The 19,955-nt window shown below is 40.9% G+C and overlaps 1 protein-coding gene across 4 annotated transcripts in view; it reads left to right on the top strand.

Moving 5' to 3' along the window:
- The window catches only part of gli2a (GLI family zinc finger 2a), a 72,968-nt gene that overhangs the window by 40,115 nt on the left and 12,898 nt on the right, over positions 1-19,955 (top strand). For 3 of the 4 annotated variants that reach the window (XM_086052288.1, XM_086052290.1, XM_086052292.1), the window contains 3 exons: positions 4,088-4,193; positions 12,398-12,603; positions 14,255-14,467. In XM_086052288.1, coding sequence (XP_085908414.1) covers positions 4,088-4,193; positions 12,398-12,603; positions 14,255-14,467 — 525 coding nt within the window. Of the gene's footprint in view, positions 1-4,087; positions 4,194-9,612; positions 9,701-12,397; positions 12,604-14,254; positions 14,468-19,955 lie in introns of those variants that run through there. The other variant, XM_086052291.1, reaches the window with a different exon arrangement.

Here is a 19,955-nt window from a genome sequence, read left to right as displayed (position 1 = left end):
CGATCATGATACCAAGATTGAAGTGCAAACGGAACGCTCGTTGTGTTGCAATTACAGATTCGTTTGTTTTGATAAACGTTTCCACAATGAAAGCGCGATGCACACCAGTGCGATTAGTGGCAGCAACTGAAATAGAAACGAAAAACAACGGCATTATAAAGAAACAAAGCAAAATGGCATTATATGAAAAAATGGCATTATATGTACTTTTTGAAAATAAAACCTTTTTTGTTTCTTTACTTTGTTTGCCTTTTATTTTATTTATTTAACCTACAAATGTCGCAGATCATTTTGCCTGACCCTGTACTCCCGTGACGACCGCGAGCATGTCACTGCGGCGCGCGGTTTGCCTTTATACTCGCGCGCAACCCACACGCGTTGTTTTGAAAAAGTGTTGTAGTTTCAGTCCAAGTTGGGGGGCGTTGCTACAGCTGATGCTGTCGAGGGAATTTCCTCTGCCTATTATGGCCAATTCCGGTCGGCGTTTTTACTGCCGGGCAACGATCAAAACAACAGCGAAGACAAGGGATATCGTGCCTGCTACAACAAAGGGACCTAGATCACTAGATGATGCATTTATTTGTATTTCAAAAACGATCCGTAAGGTGGCAGCGAAGGTGGTACGTGCGTGTGTAGGCTTCTTTACACACACATACGTAACACCCACACCGCTACCAAATTCGTTTGATTCGCATTATGGATCCTCTCCTCCGTGGTGACAAATAAATTGCCCTCAAATTACTGAGCCGGGGAAAAGTGTACGTCATCGTAACATGTGACAGGATGGACCAGTCAGGATCGAGAATGTGTACGGCGTCGTGTACGCAGCAACGATTTCTGACGTGTGTCGCAGACCTATCAGCAACATGTCGCGCAGCACTACGCGTCGGGCACGTGATGCAATGCGGCAGTTGTCGCCCGTGCCGATGCGTGAGTATAAAAAAGCCTTAAGTCTTGCATCCTGAATTACTTTATTCCAGGGGTCACCAACTCCGGTCCTCGAGGGCACCTGTCCTGCAGGTTTTCCATCTCTCCCTGCTGTAACACACCTGTTAAAATGATCAGCTCGTCAGCAAGCTCTTGAAAGGCCTGATAACGATCCTGTTTTATTTACCTCCTTCACTGCCTGATAATAGATTGTCACGCGGAAGTGGCTTGTAAACTAGTGAGCACTTAACAGACACATGCATTTCTCAAGACAAAATAAGATCAGCTCTAATGTGTCCCGAGCAAACGCTGACTTCAAGTGGCTGTCTATTGTCATGTCGTTGGCTCTTGGGCCCTTCCTATCCCCTCCACCCAAGATGGGACACGCCATGCAAAGCATGCGGCGTCATTCACTGAGTGCCCAAACGTCTGGTCCCACTTGTGAAACCAAGCTCACACCCCTTTTTCCATGCTCTTATTTGAACTCATGCATTTATGGGGTGCCTCTCTTGGCTTTGTACACGTGATGACTCTGCAATTGCTGACTGTCTCACTCACAAAAGCCGGAGAGAGCCTCTGGCTGACATCCAGTGACAAAGCTCTCAATGGAAACACAGAGTCTTTGGCCTACTAAGTGAACGCAAAGACAAGTGCAGGCCGGAAAGCTGGGACAGACTGATGACGCATGTTTGAATTTTACTGTTTAGGGTTCATTTCATAAGAGTAGTCTGAACTTTTTGTGGGGAAAAAAAAACACATTTTTTGTTTGTTAATCTCCAAAATTACTTGGGATCACATATGAAATGCTTCTGTGTGTCACTGGTTTTTTTCATCGATTTGAAATGAAATTATCAGCCATCGGTAATTTGACAAAAGGGGTAGATCAGGAATGTTATTTAACTGCAAAATGAGTTCTCAAAACTACTTGAATCGTATACAGTTTGAAATGTGCCGGAAAGTAAATCATTCCTTTCCAATCTCACGTATTTCCATCAGAATCAAATACAGACATCAAAATGAAACCACGGCATGATCATTTCTCCACCCACAACAACGAAGGTGTTAATCAACATTAAGTCGCAGGAATGTCTACTTTCGTAATTGGCATCAACTAAAACCTCAGATGTGACACGTCCTAGCCTTCAGACAATGAGTCTGTGACATTATTTTAACTTTTCACGCTGCTTACTGGTGCTCGTTAGGGCCCCTGTTTGAGGACCCCCTCAAACATAAAGGTGCTCAAAGAATGCTGAGTTTGAACAGACGAAATGCTGTTTGACTCTCTCTTCTGTTAATCTGCTTCAGATGCAAATTGAAGCTCACTGAAAAACAAACCTGAATATTGCACCTTCCTGATCATATGTTTTTTCAAGTGAATTATTATATTGATGTAACTGTTTTTAACTTTCCCCAAATATTAAATTGTTTCCATCTAGAAAATACTGTAGTTTATTTACAAGGTTTACTGAAGGAAGGAAACACTACATTCAGTACATTTAGTTTTATATCATACTTTTTAAAAATATTTTTATATTTATACTTATTTAGTATTAACCGGTACTCTCTTGTATACTTTATGTTGCACACAACACAGAGAAACAGACACACACAGGCATGCAAGTCGAGATTCAGAGTGGAAGAGGTGTGCAAAGAGTGCTGCACAATTTGAGCTGAGCTGATGTTGATTGCTAAAGGGCACCTCGACAGTCGCTAGCAAGCAGATGGGCATCTCCCCTGTTGTACAGGGACCAAATGACCCCATATCACTGTCTCTGGTATACCATCCTTCCAGGGCACCCAACACAGACCTCCCCATGGACATGGTCAAATGCCCGAAATTACTCCAAATCCACAAAGCAGATCTAGACTGGTAGGGCAATCTGCCTTCTGCCCACCACAATCTTGCTGAGGGTGTAGAGTTGGTTAACTGTTGGGTAAGGAAAACCATCGCTTTTCCTGAATCTGAATTTTGACGTCCCAACTGACCATTTGGAAACAGAGACTAACATATTTGGAAAAAAGATAGGCACCAATGTATTTTCTAGGCATTATATAATTTTGATGAGTTGAAATGTTTACTCCCATGTATATTCCAATAATTATGACCAAGTAACAGTGGTAGGTGTAATCACTCATGCATACATAGGAAAGATATACATTGGTTTGTTGCTTACCTACTGTAAATTCTAAAGGACTAGCTTAAAAATGACACACCTTGTTTTTCATGCCCATTTGTTTCCCAAGTAAATTGCATACTTGTCTAGAGTGATGTTGGTTCTGTGCTGTAGACTTGAGTTTTGCGGCTGTGTTTTCCTGCCCTCATCAGCTGCCGCAGTGGTGGGTGGATTCAACTGGGAGGTGATGTGTAATGACACCATGTAGAAAAAGTCCAATGTTTTGAACGTTGTTGGTGAAGTCTGTGGAGTTGTGGCTATGGTAGAGCAGTGGCCCGGTACCGGTCCGCGGGGCACTTGGTACCGGACCACACAGCTCCACCCCCCTGTTGACAATGTTAGCTACATTGGAGCAGAGAATATATGCCGTTAATGTTGTTGGAGTGAAGAATATCCGTGAGGGCCCACCACAGAGTGCATGTGAACATACTGGTTGAAGTTAGATGCAGTACATTCCTATTCCTCCTGTACCATGGCAAACACGTTCACATGTTAAGAAAAACATGACAACTCTTAATGTTGCTAACATTTAAAAATGTTTTTACAAGCGCTATCATACAACTCTAAGCAACGGAAGCTCCTTCACTACAGCTGGAATGACAACGATTAATGAAGATCAGCTGTGTGTTGTTCTAATGAGGCTTCCCATAAGCCTACAGACCAGTTTATGGCAGGAAATGGTGTTCGTGCAGTCTTTGTCTCACACATAAAAACACTTTCTTTGTTGTGTAAAATCCGTGTTGGTATTATTGGATACAAAAAGCCATTAATTAACTGTAGCTCTTCAGGCATTAGGCAGCGGCAGTCTTGAAGGTATCAATTACTTATGGTTTACAGGAACTGTAAAATGGTAGTTACATTTCATGCTGTGGTGAGGCCACTTCCCAGGATCTCTTGTGTCAGATCTTGGATGTTGTTTACTTTTTTCCTCTTACATTCATTGCTGTTTTCCTTTGTAATCTTTTCGATGCTGTGTTCATTTACAGGTGTCCACCATATCTTCCCTTCATTTCACACACCCATCCCAATCGACATGAGGCACCACGAGGGGCGGTACCATTATGAACCCCACCCCCTGCACACCATGCACGGGTGAGTTTTTTTCAGTTCCTTTCACACTGCCCATCAATGTCTGCTTTCCACTGACTGTGTCCAGAAGCACTGTTCTGTGTGAAAGCTACAGATCTGGAATGGGATGTTCAAGTCGACCCATGAATTTTCAGGCTTTCTTCATCAAAAAGTATAGCTGAGGCACAATAGAGATGTGTGAAAGGGGAAAGTAGGATCAAGGTATGAAAGGTAACAGTCAAGACCTACCTCCCTGCCGGAAATAGTGTTCACACCCACAAAATGATGGCGCAGACATCCGCATGGAAAATGTCCAACTTCGTTGACGTTTGCCCAAAGCTATACAAGTTATTTAAGAAAAAATAGTTCTTGAAGTTACTTTTTCAGTAAATGTAATCATTTTACATTCTACTGGGATGCACAAATACACACATTTTATGGTACAAAAACCTTTAATTTTGGATAATTTCCTAATGCAGATGACTAATGCTGTTGATGACAACAAGGGCTTTTTCAAACCAGACACACAAATAAATATCGGTTCTGTTGTCACTATGATGCTATGATTTTCTGTGCATAAAGTGACAGTTGTCTCCAGTGAAAATGTACAGAAATAGTTTTATAGAACCTGTTCAATTGTTCCAGTGACAATGCAACGACTAGTTCATTCAGTGCAACTGTCAATTCATATAATTGCTACATATTGAGAGGTAGGACCAATGAGGGCTGGTTCTAAAACGTTTGCATGACCCAAATTGAATAGATACTATACTTTATGATGTTATGTGCAATGACAACACAGTAGATGTTCAGTCATCCGAGGCCCTCTGATATAATCGACAGGAAAATAAGAGAAAGCATAGTTGCTTCAGTCGTTGTGTTTTGCTAAATGTGATGCTTTTCGGAGAGAAAACACCCTATTATCACCTTCATCCAGCTGTTCTTCCTCCGAGTGTCAAATACGACTATGGTGTGTCATCCTGGCAAAAAAGGGCAGGATGTCTGTGCAAAGCATTTGGCCAAAGACTTCACCAGCTGTCGGCTGCTTTGAGGTTAATGGGTTCGAGGTCCTATGAGACTCAAAAACAGTATGTTGGCATGTAACATAACGAGGGCCCTAGGCAATTGTTCCGAGTTGTCATCAAGCAAGATGACTGTGGTACCTGCTGTTTTGTTAGTGAGGTTACTTCTCATCTGAACATGTATATTAGGGCATCATGTAGGGATTAACCATTCCAACATTTCGATTGATGCCAGATTTGCTATCCAATTTACTGTATCCATGAAAAATGTGCTGTTGTCAACTCTTTCCAAAATCTGTCGCACGATTACTTTTCTCAGTTTTCGTTGGTAAATAGAGATGTCTGCCGTCTGCAGAAAAGTGGAAATGAACAGAATGTTTTCCAATAATTCTACCTAAGCATGTACATAATAATGATTTGATAATTTGGCTAAGACATCTGCATCAAGGGTAGTTTTTTTTTTTTTTTTTTTTTAGAAAATGTTTGATTACATATACTTATATGATGCTTTAAATGACTCCAGCACGTAGCCTGCCAATAAGAAGTACTGGTACTGATCATGTTAATAAGTATAGTGGTAGTAGTGGTAAAGCTTAAACTATAATGATGTAGTTTGCAGTTTGGAGTTTTAAAAAACAAACAGTTTTGGTCATACTGCACATGTTAAAACGGTCTGTACCTGACTGTAAAATATTATACAAATAAGATGTTCCTTTGAAAAATCAGATCTCTTTGGCCCCATCTTATGCCTCTAATTTAATTTTAATTATTATTTTAAAACTTGTCACAGTGCAACAAAATAGCCAATCAGAGACTAAACAGACAGAAGGCATAGCTAAGACGTCTTGTCATTCACGTAAATGCTGCTGGGTTTCCATTGTACATTCAAAAAAAATACATCAAATACATCAGTAACTTCTAGGGTTCTATTTTCTTAGATAACACAGCTGCGCCATGGTGCAAAATCCAGCAGTTCTTGATTTTGTATCAGCACAAAGCTCGTTGTGCATGTTGGCCAATTTGGATTACCAGTCTCCACCAAGTTGAGCAGGCTGGTGTAGCAAAAGGAGTGTCTTGGAGATCGGCCTGGCTGAGTAACAATTTGGTGGCAGACCCTTCAATCTAAAATTTGCGCCTGGTAAGACCATGTGTAAATGGCTGCCACCGGGTACATAAAGTAGCTGCTCTAATTCAATGTACAGTATTTCGTTCATAAATATGTGAACAGCGGGCATCAAATCCCTCTGAATCGTTGTGTTTTGGTTTTTAAATCATCTCACTCGCCGGCACAGCTGTGGTGGGAGCACAGACAGGCGATCGGGGGTGGGGGGCATTCTTGAAGTGCCTACTTCACGGCGCTGAAGTCCTACTGCCATGTCCAGACCCTCGTATGTAACTAGCGTGCAGCATTTAAACGGAATGAAAGGAGTAGCTTTAGTTGGCCATGATTGACGTCAGCTGTGACCAGTCCCACAGAGGCACAACCCTTCCTCTCGCAGATCCGCTGGCCGAAGCTCATCTGCGAAATTACTAACATCAGGTCCAACCTGTAGAGATACGCCCGCCATACGCTGCACAAAATGTACGACTGTCACGAATGGAGATGGGAAATTCAGGTCCAGAAATTAAAAGCCCTGCCGCAGTTTGGCTTGAGCCTAAGGTGCTTTTAATCAACTGAACTTGTTTTACCTGCCGCTTGAGTAGAAGAAACTGTGGCTAAAGCCAAACCCCCCCAACATGAATAAGTCATGCTATCAATCAATTTACAAAGTAGCAGCCATTGCTTATATCAGCTAGTTTAAGAACAGTGATGTCTCGGGCACGTTCATGTCAGTTAAGGGCGTGGCTTTGGTCAGAGATGCAAAGTCGGGGTAAAGTGAGTCTACATTCAAATTTTCCAAGCAGTTATAAAACTGCAAATACCCCCTTTATGTAGACAAGTAGTGATTGGGTCTAACAAGCAAGCGTGTGCGATACAAGAGGAAACTTTAGAGGCTAGTTCTGAAAGTGTAGTCGGACAAAAACATCAAAATTATGCATTAGTCATTTTATAGGATGAGTAATAGACTACTCAGGAATTACAGAGGACCAACTCCTCCTCCACTGCCCTTCCAAAAAATAATATTCAAGTTAGAAGACGTTTGTGTGTCTTTAGGCAACCTCAGGAAGATCCTCTCATGTAATGACGGTGTATCATTTGCCCGAGCTAATTTAGTCGGCCATCTTTAGTACAAGCCCGCAAGCCAAGGAAAGTTGCAACCACCACACCACCATGTTTGACCAGGTAGTCACCATACACACTCCAGTCCTCTTTTCTCATAACCTCAACAGTGTTGCAGTAGGTGAGAAAAAAGGTTCTCCTGTTCATTCTGCAGTAGACATTTATGCTTTTGCAAATTGCAGCACTGAAAAGCTGGAATATGTCCAAAGTTTTTGTGTGTTAGGGCTGTGGCCTAACCCGACCTAGTACACAAACACACGTGGTTCCTCTCACTCGGCAATCAACGTACTCAAGGCCAGTCGCACCACACTGAATGAAATACAGTGTGTCAATGAGACATTTGGCCGGGGGATTTTCCCACCTCATTGTTTTGGGTTGGTTAACATGAAAAGGTCATGTTGTACTCTAGGCTGTTGTATGTTGGATCCAGGCCCAACTAACTGTCAATGTTTACTATATATTTGAATTTGGTTGCTCCATTGATATATTAGCAGGAATTTGCTGTTGAAACAGTCAAAAGACTTAAATGCTGTAAGTGGATTGAAAATATTATCTAGTGTCCAAAAAAATTCTCCCTGAGTGAAAAGAGAATTGTGTGCATGTTGTGGTTGTTTCAAACAATTGCGGAAAACAATTTTAACTAGACAACATGGTTTTCGGGTCACAATGAAGCCTTTTTTTTACAGAGAGATGTGTGTGTAATTGACATTGGTTTGTCATTCAATGTTCTTGTTATTACAATCTGCAAAAATGTCAAACAGACGATTCTTGTTAACCACCTCGTTATAGTACAGCCGTATATGATCACAAATCAGTTCATCAGCATCCATGAAAATGTGAGCTGTTTAAAGTTATTCTCTTTGTTTACCTTAAGTTATTTGCTTGAATCACTTTATTTTCTTACCGAGCTGTAATGACGCAATCGCTCCCTCATCATGAACACTGGCATGCTCTTACTCGTTATCTATGAGCTCAACAAGCTGTGCCATGTCCAAATGACTTTTTACTCACAGCAGTTTTAACAATGGAACAACTGAGCATGGGGTTTTACGGATGTCAGAGACAAATAGCAGTTACCATCTTCAAAGCACGCTTTGCAATAACAAACACAGGATTACTCTTTCTCTCATTTTCCTCCCATCCTTTGCAGTTCAAACAATTTACATGTTTAAATGATAGACAAGTGTAAGTCCTTTCTGAAGTTCTTTATGTGTGTGTTTATATATATATATATATATATATATATATATATATATATATATATATTTTTTTTTTTTTTCCCCATGAGTGAACAGTGCTGATTAAGAGACTATTGCTCTTAAAGGCCTCTGAGGACCTCAAAAACAGCCTCCCATTCCTCTGGGATTTAAGCCTCTGGAATTTACACAGTCTTCAAGTAACATCTTGTCAGAGAGGCTTCAATAATGGTTCCTACCAGGCAAGACTATTATTTGAATTCTCCTGACAGGTAGTTGTAAATGTCACCTTATTATCAAGGCCTCATACCCACATGTTGTCCTATGAGTGATTTACTCGCGTTTGTGTGCATCAACATGTGGGCTTGGTACCAGCCAAGAAACAAATAATAAAGATAGCTTCAAAGCAAAAATGTTATAATATCAAGCAAGTGTTATATTTTTTGTCCATCGCCAACGCATTTTATATTGTGTTTGGCTTTTGGGCGACATAGCAACAATGATTCTTCATTTGAGTGGTGTTCCATTTTCTTGCGAGGTGCAGATTTGCATGATGAAGTAAGACAATGCAGTTGAATGGTAAACCAATCAAAATAGCTTGATGAGCCACTGTAGGTGTAACAGCGGAAAATAAAAGGAAGATAAAATGAAATATATTACATTTTGGAAGTCCCTTGTCCAAAACTGTTGTCTGTGCTTTTTTATTGTTCATTTAAACATTTTTTTATCTTAAATCGCTATATTGGACCTTGTTTAAAATACATTATAATTGGGAAAGTCAATTAGAGTATTTTAAACACTACATTAAAAGAGAGCAAGTTCCACTTTAGCAAGATTTTAATTGGAACAACTGAGATCTCGTCTGTGGAGGCAGTGTCAAACTTTCTGTATGCAGCTTTGATTTGAACCAAAGGAAGTGTGTTTTTTATATGTGGTGAATGTTTCTTCTCACTTCTACCCTCTCATTCAAGACAGAAGGCTCTTTATGGTTGTTTGTAGGGGAAGAGTGGGCCCGATGGCAGAAAGTTGGCTCTTAGACAAGGCCGGCAGTCTGCAGACGCTTACTGGAAAGAGCAAGAGCCAAAGCTCCAGGTTGGTTGGCCCAGCCTGAAGTTGGGAGGGCTTTGCTGGGTGCGGGTTGGCGTCTGTACAGATATGGGTCAATGAGAAACTGAGTAGAGCAGCTGATGAGTGGAGGGATATATGTAGGTAAAGGGGCTGCTTGCTTGGCCCACCTTTCACCATCACAGTCCATATGTACAGTATGAGCTGCATCAGCGGCGTTCATCACGTCACCGATATGTACTGTAAATCTATACTGTATTTTTTAACTAATTAATCGCAAAATTTTACATGATAGATTGCGATTAATTGTATTTTTCAACTACATTTTTTTACGAAGCTTGGAGCCAATATTTACTCGGGTAAAATCTTGCAATTAATGTGGAAAAAAATGCAAAGTATATTTTCATTCAAAGACTGTTGTATTAGCTTTCTTTGATCCACGGATATGATTATTTTCCTGTAAAATACAACTGTTGAACGATCAGAGACGTACGTCAAAGACGTACAACTAATATGGTATTTGAATTTGGCTTTGCAAAGTGTGCACATTATTTGGGATTTCTCCAATGAACCGTTGAACAACTTTTAAAAGTAAAACTACATAAAAATCCGTCTTTGCGACAGTGACTCTTCTCTAAATTTGGCTGAGCAGAGGACAATGTGTCACTCGTTCAAACTGGATGTTTCCTCTTTTTATCCGCTTAATTTATGAACAAGGCTCTGAAAATTGTCGTAACTGTTCATTCTGCGCATAATATGCTGATCTTCATAACCATAATTCATCTCAAGAAGAGCTTTTTGGCAATACCAGGTGTTGTTACCACACGCAGAGGAGCAACAGTCTGCTTATCAGTGCTGAAGAACACTATGTCGACACAAGTGTTGGAGCCGCTGCCAGTGGTCAGGCATTCACTTGCGGGTTTTACCCCTCGGCAGAAGAAGTATTCAACCGCTCTTGTGCCTTCTTCAATAAACAGAGCTTCTGCTTACCCACGGGACATGATGTATAGCCCACTGAGACTGGGTGGCTATCTGAGAATTCCAACAAGGCTCTCTGTTCCGCTGAAGTTGGTTAGAGGCAACTTCGGAAGGATTTTATCATGCACATTGTAATGCCTGATGTGTTTTGCCAAGCCAAACAAAGACTTCCTGACACACAGAGGAAAGGCTTTATGTATGTCTTGACTTGTCTGCACCTTCGGGGTCTAATAAGAGAAGGTGAACAAAAAGGATTACTTTGTATTAGCTTGAGGAACTGGTGAAAGGATAGCATGTAAGAAGACACCAACTGGAAATGCTTGAGTGTAGTTTGTATGTCATTGTACCAAAGATTAGTCTATCTGTTCAACTCCGCATCTCATCACTTAGTCTCCCTTTGTTAGCAGTTTATCTGAAAAATATAATGTTCTTGTTAGCCACTTTCACTCTGCGCTGCCAGTAAATTGATGCATTAGAGATGTGACCAACTGGGACTTATTTTTCGCTCCATTTCAGATAGAACTAGCCAAAGCGGACATTTCTCTGTCCAAAGTGCACATTCAGACAGCCTATGTCGGTTTATCCACGAACATAATTTGGTGTGTGACAATATCAGCCTGCCGAAACAATTGGTTTCAACACATGGACATTGAGTCTGAACTTCCCACTGTGGTCAGCGTTCCTCCTCTGACACAACATCAGAAGCCATTTCACCCCTCATTCCATTGTGGTCCATCACACACAGGACAGTGAACAGTGATGAACTGTCTGGGCCAGCAAAGCCTTCTCTGCTATCCTAAACACGATCACCTGCACTAATCTATATTTACAATCTACATGCTAATATTTGTTCCATTAAATTGTATTAGCTTATTCACAACACTCTATTCTCTTCATGTTGTTCATTTTTCTCTTGGCTGTACTGCTTCCAGTATGGGTATTCATGTTGGAGTTTGTGTGTTTTGCCACATCAATCCATGTGGGCCTTCTAAATCAGTAGTGTAAGTTAAACTACTGTACGTGAGCAATAGGACGTTTTCTTCAACCAATCTGATTCCAAATTTGTCATTCTGGCCAGCTAACTGGCGAACAGTAACGTCAGTATTTTTTCAGCCTGATTGGTTGGTCAGAACAAAACTATCTGAATAGCAAAACATGTCTGTAGCTATCTGCACAAATTAATACATCAGCAATTCTGGTGAGTGTGATGTATTTTGCTTTTTTTTTTTTTTAAATGTCATGTGTTTGTCATTGATTCTAAACTGCTGCAGATGTTGTACGTGGCACTGTTACATGCTGTTGTTGTATTGTGTTTCTGTATAGTTATTAATGCTTTCTATAATTGGAATATGATTTTGTTGTACAGTGCACCCCCGCTATTCGGCCAGCCCGCAAATATAAAAAATCCATAAATAATTGACTCCCATTCAATTGCATTAAAAATGATAACGATAATAATACTTTTTTTAAACCCAAAATCTTTTTGAAAAATGGTGATATACCACCAATAAGCGTTTCCTATGAAAAACAGGAATTGCCCCCCACACCCACACACAAAAAAATAAAGATAAAATCATATATTTCATATAATAATATTTGAATATATTCATTTATATATTCAAATAAAAACTGGTGAAAAAAATATTGAAAAAAAAAAAAAAAACATTGCCTGCCATTGACAGTGATCTAAAAAAAAAGTAATGAAAATGCCGTCTCATATGGCCTTTGTGTTTCCAATCTCCACAGAGGTCCAGGACTAACTGGCAGTCCAGTAATCTCAGACATCTCCTTGATTCGTCTGTCACCTCATGCACCGACTGGGCCTGGTGAGTCTCCATTCAGCCCTCCACATCCCTACGTCAGCCCCCACATGGAGCAGTACCTACGCTCAGTACATGGAAGCCCCACCCTCTCCATGATTTCTGCAGCACGAGGACTGAGCCCTGCCGAAGGTGAGACGCATCATACAGTACACTTGCAACGTAGAATGAAACAAAATACACAAATTACAAAAGGAATTTCGCATACATTTTAATCAACTCCAACACCCAAGTTTCACCCTCTCACGCTGAAACTCAAACGTAATTAAATCCATGTATTGTACAGCATATGCTATACATAGTACAAACTAATATTAATGACCGCTGCAAATACTCATTTATTACAACAAACATTTTAAAAAAGCAATTTGCCAAAACATTTTACCTACTTGATGAGCAATAAAATATCTTACAGGCATTCAATACTGGTAAGTGTCTTGTTTCTTCTTTGCTGTCCAAGAAAACGTTCCCACTTCCGTGTTTATTATTTTTGGGGAGCCAAGGAGACCACAGATGTAACCTGCGGCTTATTGTAATTCACTGATAGGTTGGACTAATATGTTTCCTTGCTCACAGGCTTGTGGTAAAATGCGGGTTGAAGAAAAAAAATATATAATTTTTATAATTTTTCCAGTACTCTAGCTGCTAGCATTCATTCACATTGTCATTCCGCTGTGTTTGTTGATAGGGTCACACACAATCAATCCAAAGCCAAAAGTCATGCTGTACAAATGGATTACTACTGTTGGAGCACCGACGCCCTGTGTGCTGCGCAAAATTGTTATAGGAAAATGGGGGCAGGTGGATTGAGATTTTTAGTTAATCTGCATGGAATCTTATGCATATTACATACGTCCGTGTGTAATAGGGCAAGGGGGAGAGGGATCAGGCTTTGCATACACAGCATCCCCTGTGTGGTGATCCCAACCAAAATCCATTGACTTTTTACCAGCATGCATATTAATCCATTAAAGTCCACATCCCTGTCCACAAACATATCACCACCGGGGTGCGACAGGAACTGGAGAAAAAGAACGCAGACAATTCACAACAGACGTTGCTGTGATGCAGAACCCAAATACGCTTCCGCTTGAGGCCATGCACATTGAACATTGTCCCTCAGGATTTTCTGGTAAAGAGCATGATTCATGGTTACATCAATCACAGCAAGTCATCCAAGTCCTGAGTTGGCAGAGCAGCCCCAGCTTGCTTGATTGAACAGGTCCGGAGGTAATCAGGTTTGAGTGTGGTTAGAAAATGAAAATGAACTCAGCTTTCCCAAAAATGTGATTAGCCACAGTTATTTGTGATTTAACAAGGGGTATCTTTGAACATTTTTTCCCCGCTTGATAAATTAAATCACCATTTAAATTAGTGTTTACTTGGGTTGCCTTTGGTCTGATATTTACATTTGTTTCATGATCTTGAACATTAAAGTAGGGAAACTGCAAAAAAAAAAAAGGAATTAGAGAAGAAGGCAAATACATTTTCACAGCACTGTATTTGTATTAGGAAACCAACAGGCAAGCACTTGGAGACAGGTTCACGTAAAAGGAAGAAACCTCAAACACACCTCAGTGCGGTGGGGTTGAGGTGGGGCGACCGAGTACAGGGATAGTAATACACGAAACAAAATATATAGTTGACACAATTGAATTTGTATGACCATCAAAAATTGTGTTTTCTCTGTACTGATGGAACTGCTTTGTGCTGCATTTTACGGACATGCATGGTTGAGGTTGTGGCCCTCACCTTGCTTTTGTGCCTCCCATTCCTCCTGCAGTTACCCATGAACACCTAAAAGACCGAGCCCTATTCACGCTCCCTCCACCACCACCTGGCGCCAACCCCACGGAGTACTACCATCTGATGGCCAGCGCCAGCCAGCGAAACCCTTATGGCGACCTTTTGATGCAGAGCGGTGCTGCAGCAGCCGCAGCAGCCGCAGCGGCAGCAGCGGCTGCTCATTTACCAGATTACATCAGTCCAGTGGATGGTAAGAATAATTCTACTCAGTTTCAGGTGGGGTTAATGACTTGATAGGTGTTTTATTTTGTTGTTGTTTTGTTCAATTATTTTGAGAGTAAGCTCGTTTGGAGTGCAGCTTCGGCTGTTGAAAGCACAACATTGAAAAGTTAAAAAATACCGAATTGCAGCTATTTAAAATAGATTTTATTGCTGGTATGCAGCATCCACACTTTAGTTGGGGTGTGTGTGTTCACAGACTTCATGCCACTATGGATAAAGCACATCAAATCACATCCACAATCAATCAAATTTTAACTTCATTACATTTGAGATTGCTTTTTTTTATAAGGCTCATTTCATAGATAAATGTATCAAGTTGTTTCACGAATGTTTCACATTGCAAAGACAATTCGAGAAAGTAAAGTAAAACAAGACAGATTTTTCTTCTTCCCAACTGCCATCACGCTGTCGTTGGTGTTATTTTGGTTTCCTAAGTGGCTGTTTCCCATGTTAAACTGAAACATGCCTGTTTGCATCTTCCTGTGTGTGCAAAAGCACACTCCCAAGTATCTTATTGAACTAATGTTTAAAGTGGAAGTCAACCCAAATAATTTTTTGGGGAGAATATGTTTTATGCTGGCAAATTGAAACAAGGCATTCTGATCAATATTGCGTTTGTGGAATAAGAGTTAATTCACCCATTTTTAGCCATCGCTGGAGGCGGCCATTTTGTGCCTTCTGTCGACTGAAAATGACATCACAACTACTCAGGGCTCAGGTAACGACCAATCACGGCTCACCTGTTTTCCGAAGCTGAGCAGTGATTGGTCGTTACCTGAGCAGTTGTGATGTCATTTTCAGTCGACAGATGTGACAAAATGGCCGCATCCTGAGATGGCTAGATTTTGTTACATAAATAATATTCCACAAACACAATATTAATCAGAACGCCTTGTTTCACCTAGTGGGCCTGCATAAAACCTATTCTTGAAAAAAATACATTTGGGTTAACTTCCCATTTAATGTGTATTTGTACTATTATTCTAAACAATATCGTACAAAATAAATCCCAAGATAGAAGGTCCCAATCATCCCTACTTTTTCTTGGCACTTTTAAAGTACCAGTGAAAGGTGGCATCTTTTTCACCTACTGGTGATAGATAGCACGGTGTGGACTCAATCCAACCATCCATAAAGATATTGCCCCACTTCCTCCACCTCTGACTTTGGAGAGTCACTGCAAGACGCAGTCACCCTCATGTGCAGGTAAGCTCGAAAGAGAGCCAAGGAGAGCCATAAAATGATTAATAGTTGTTATTCTCTTCTTGCGATCACCTCAGTGACCACCACTGTGCTGTCCACCCGCACTTGTTTGAACAGACTATTTACTCCAATACCCGCAACCCCCACTCCATGCTCTGATGCTGTGCCCACACTGACTGTCACCGTCCCAGCAACTTTTATTTTGTGTTCCACCATATACTAGTGGTGATCATGTGGTCAAGATTTGGCCTTGTACCCGCACGGAGGCGCTCGCATTGCGGCCTTGAGAGTACACAGGGCCCATATAGACCCAGGCAGCCATTTCATGGTCTGCGCTGGCAGCCTCAGCCTGAATCAAAGACCTTATTTTCAGCCAGGGTAAGAGAAGACGAGTAGAGGCTGAGGTGGTAAACATGTGCTTCATCACTTGGTATTTGCTTTGGATGGCAACACAGATAAAACCATAGCAAAAAAAAAAAAAAAAAAAACTTTACGCATACAGTAATCTTCAGTAGACCCACCGCAAAAGGTAGGAGGCCTCAGTGACCCCAAAGTATGGCTCATCAGACACCTACTCACACTGCTGGTTTACTTAAGCTAATGTACATTTCTAGACCTTTGATTGAACTCTTTCACAGAGTACTCCATCAGGATTGTTCAAGAGGCAAAATTTTAGACATGAGCTGTGTGTTTTATATGGTTGTTAATGTCATTAGCATTAACTTCAAATGATCAGAACCTGGAACCAAGAACCAAGGTCTCGTTGGAAGACAAAGAACATCAAAGTATGGTTCTAGGATAGAGTTTGTAGAGTCAGCAATAAATGCAGATTGTTTTAACATGCTACTCATTTATTTATTTATGTTGAATACAAAAAATGTTTGAAATTTCACCAGTAACTGATTTTAAAGTTTCAAGTCTGGAGAGACTATTACTTATAGGGTAAATCAACCCAAACATATTTTTGTTCAAGGATATGTTCCCTGCAGGCCCACTAGTTGAAACCCGGCATTCTGATTAATATTGCGTTTGTGGAATATGAGTTAAGCAGCAAAATCCACCCCTTTTTTAGCCATCTCATGGCCATTTTGTAACTTCTGCTGACTGAAAATCACATCACAACTGCTCAGGGCTCGGGTAATGAACAATCACAGCCTAGCTTCAGAAAACAGGTCAGCCGTGATTGGTCAGCTGTGATGTCATTTTCGGTTCTTAATCCATAAACGCAACATTTATCAGAATGCCTTAGTTCAACTAGTGGTCTTGCATAGAACATATTCTTGGAAAAAAAATATGTTCTCTACAAAAAGTTTCTCTACAGGAATCAGTTCTATGCAGCCCCACTAGTCTAAATACGACATTTTGATTGATAGTGTGCTTGTGGAATATGAGTTGAGTAGTAGAATCCATTTTTTCCCATGTCACTCCATGTCCATGACACGCTCAGGTAATGTCCAATCATGGCTCAGCTTCAGAAAACAGGTGAGCCGTGATTTGTTGTTATGTGAGCCCTTCAACTGTGATGTCATTTTCAATCGACAGCAAGTGACCGCCCCCTGAGATGTCTAAAAACCGATGGATTTTGATGTTTGATGCTTAACTCATATTCTACAAATGCAATATTAATCGGGATGCCATGTTCAGACTAACGGAGGCACATAAAATAGATTATTGTAAAGAAAATGTTTGAGTTGACTTCCCTTTACGACTATTACAGCCGGATCAGCTTTACATAATGTATGCAGTATAGTGTACACTGTGCTGTATATGTATTATACTGCACTGCAGTAAAAACAGCACTGGATGATGAATCACTTGATTTATGAATAATGATTAACAAGAGCACTTCACCATCCGTGTAACGGTAAAAGAAATGACATTTACATATTTTACAATGGGAGGCATTCAGAATCAAGTTTGCCATCGAGGCTGCGAGGAGTGGGTGGGCAGAAAAATATCAGGTTGGCTTTTGGGAAGGTGTTGAGGTTCCCATGACAAAAGCAGCAGCCAAGGTAAATGTCGACCATCCCGAGGAATGAGGGATTTCACTGTTGATGCAGCAGTTGGGGAGAGGGAGATAGCTGTGTGTACTGATGTGGTGGCCAGGCGATTGGGAGGTGGGGCTTTTGACTTTTGACTATATACACAAACACTTAACTATATGTTGGTTCATGAGCACATGGGTGTGAGTGTGTGCATAAACACACTGTTAATCACAACAGCAGCGTTTGGCTTGGACACTGAGGGCTCGTATAGGACTCAATGCAAGTTCTTTTGCTAATATAAAATCACAGTGTTAGTATTAGTCAGATTTACCAGGGAAAATATACATTTCCACTCTCTGGCAACCCATGCAGTTGGCTGGCTGGAGATGTGGAGGCCTTGAGTCCTGCTGGCATCAATTCAACAAGTCTCGCTGGGATGTTGCTCTAGAGTAGGTCCTGTTCATCTCAGAGGGGGAGTAAGATGTGGTTTTATTTACCTATGTCAAGGTCAAGGGGGACAAGCCAAATACTATTCACTGTTTAAGGCCAGATAGACGTCTCTCGCACAACTTTCAGCAACATCTCGATCGTTATAAATGAGTCACTAAGCCTGCATTTCTGACACAAAACAAGGTCAAGATCACTTCAAAGATTTTTGGGAAGAAACATTGTTATGGTTGAAGAAGACTATTTGTTGTTTTCACAACTTTGTAGTATCCATGTGATTAAAGTGAAGAAGAGGAGCTCCAGCTTTAGCAACTTGAATTATCCTCCAATTTAATTTGTTCTCACAATGCGCTATTTGCTCTTGCGAGTCTAAAACAAGCACAAAAGCTCACGCTCGTGTATGTGCGCTCCTTACGACCATGCTTTGTGACATTATTTTTCTCTGCTACTTCAGTGTGTGTCCTTGTGCCTGTAATTATGACTCTATATAAATACGGGTTCCACAATCAGAAATTGTCGTGCAATGTTACATGTGAGGCGCACAACTCATGCTGCACACACACGCGCGCGCGCTCACAACATTATGATATTCAGTCTAAGTGCACATTTCTGTGCACATCTGTTTTCTCACTCCCTGCCAGAACCTGCTAAAACTTTTCAATTATAGGCGCCACATATAATCACTCATTGCAAAGGTGTGACAATTTATTTCATGTAATATTAGTTTGACCAGTGACATCCTTCGGCAATTTTACAAACTAGCCTTTCCGTTTGTTAAGCTTGAAGAAAAGCACATGACTTGTTTGTCGGAGCCATTACAACTTCTTGAGAATTGGTTTGAAGATGGGGGAGAGCGCTTTGATTTGGGCAAACGGCCCAGACGGGCAAGGCAGGCGCCAGGTTACCAGGCTGCCAGACTGTGAGGCCCATTTCCTGCTTTAGAAAAGGGATTATTAATACGCATATCAGCCATTAAACCCTTGGCACTGTTAAACTGCTCAACATTGCAAAAAATATATATACAAATCATCACAGCTGCATGCTTAACCCATTTTGAAGCATTGCTTTTATTTTTCTATATGTCCCTATTGAAATTAGAAAAAGTTACCATTTCTTTACTAGGGCGAAGTGGCACACATTATGTGAGAGTATTGTTGCTTTTAACATACTTCTGAATCTTTCCTACGGTTCTCTTTTTTTGTTTGTTTTGTTTTTTTGGGGGCTATTATCCCCAAAACTGATGTTGCCTTCCACTCGCCTTTTAACTAAGTACATATGTCTGTACTTCACAAGAACCACCTCCAAACAAAATAGTTTTGGGAGTAAGAACCTGGTTTACGGCTACGGGTCTGGCGCAGTAATTATGGTGCCAGGATTCATTTGGCTGCAAGTGTTGTGAACGCCACCGGCAACTCTCAGTCGTTGCTACGTATTGACAGGAGTTGAGGTGTAGAAACTGTGTATGTCGGGTTGCTGCATGCACTTAGCTGAGTCGTGATATGACCATTAAGAGCTTCCTGCCTCTCGCACCTCTGATAATGTCTGCTGTAAGTCCTAATTACACGTGCGCCCAAATAAGGAGTCCTGCTTTCTGTCCCCTCACACTATAAATCAGCAGCTGTCGATCCAAACAAGAGATTTGTCTCTGAGAAAGTATGTGTGTGAGTGTGTGTGATGGCCTCAATCATTTGAATGAGCAAGAGTGAGGGACGATTAGTGTGTAACTAAAACGTGAAAATTAAACAGCATTTCATTCAAGTTCAAGAGAAGCTAGTCTCATTATTTCCTACTGCTCTTTCCCACAAATTTAAGATTAAAAAG

Source organism: Filicampus tigris, chromosome 14 (assembly GCF_054856515.1).
Source record: "Filicampus tigris isolate MCC_2025a chromosome 14, RoL_Ftig_1.0, whole genome shotgun sequence".
Classification (NCBI taxonomy): Eukaryota; Metazoa; Chordata; class Actinopteri; order Syngnathiformes; family Syngnathidae; genus Filicampus; species Filicampus tigris.
This window is presented reverse-complemented; position numbering and strand designations above follow the sequence as displayed.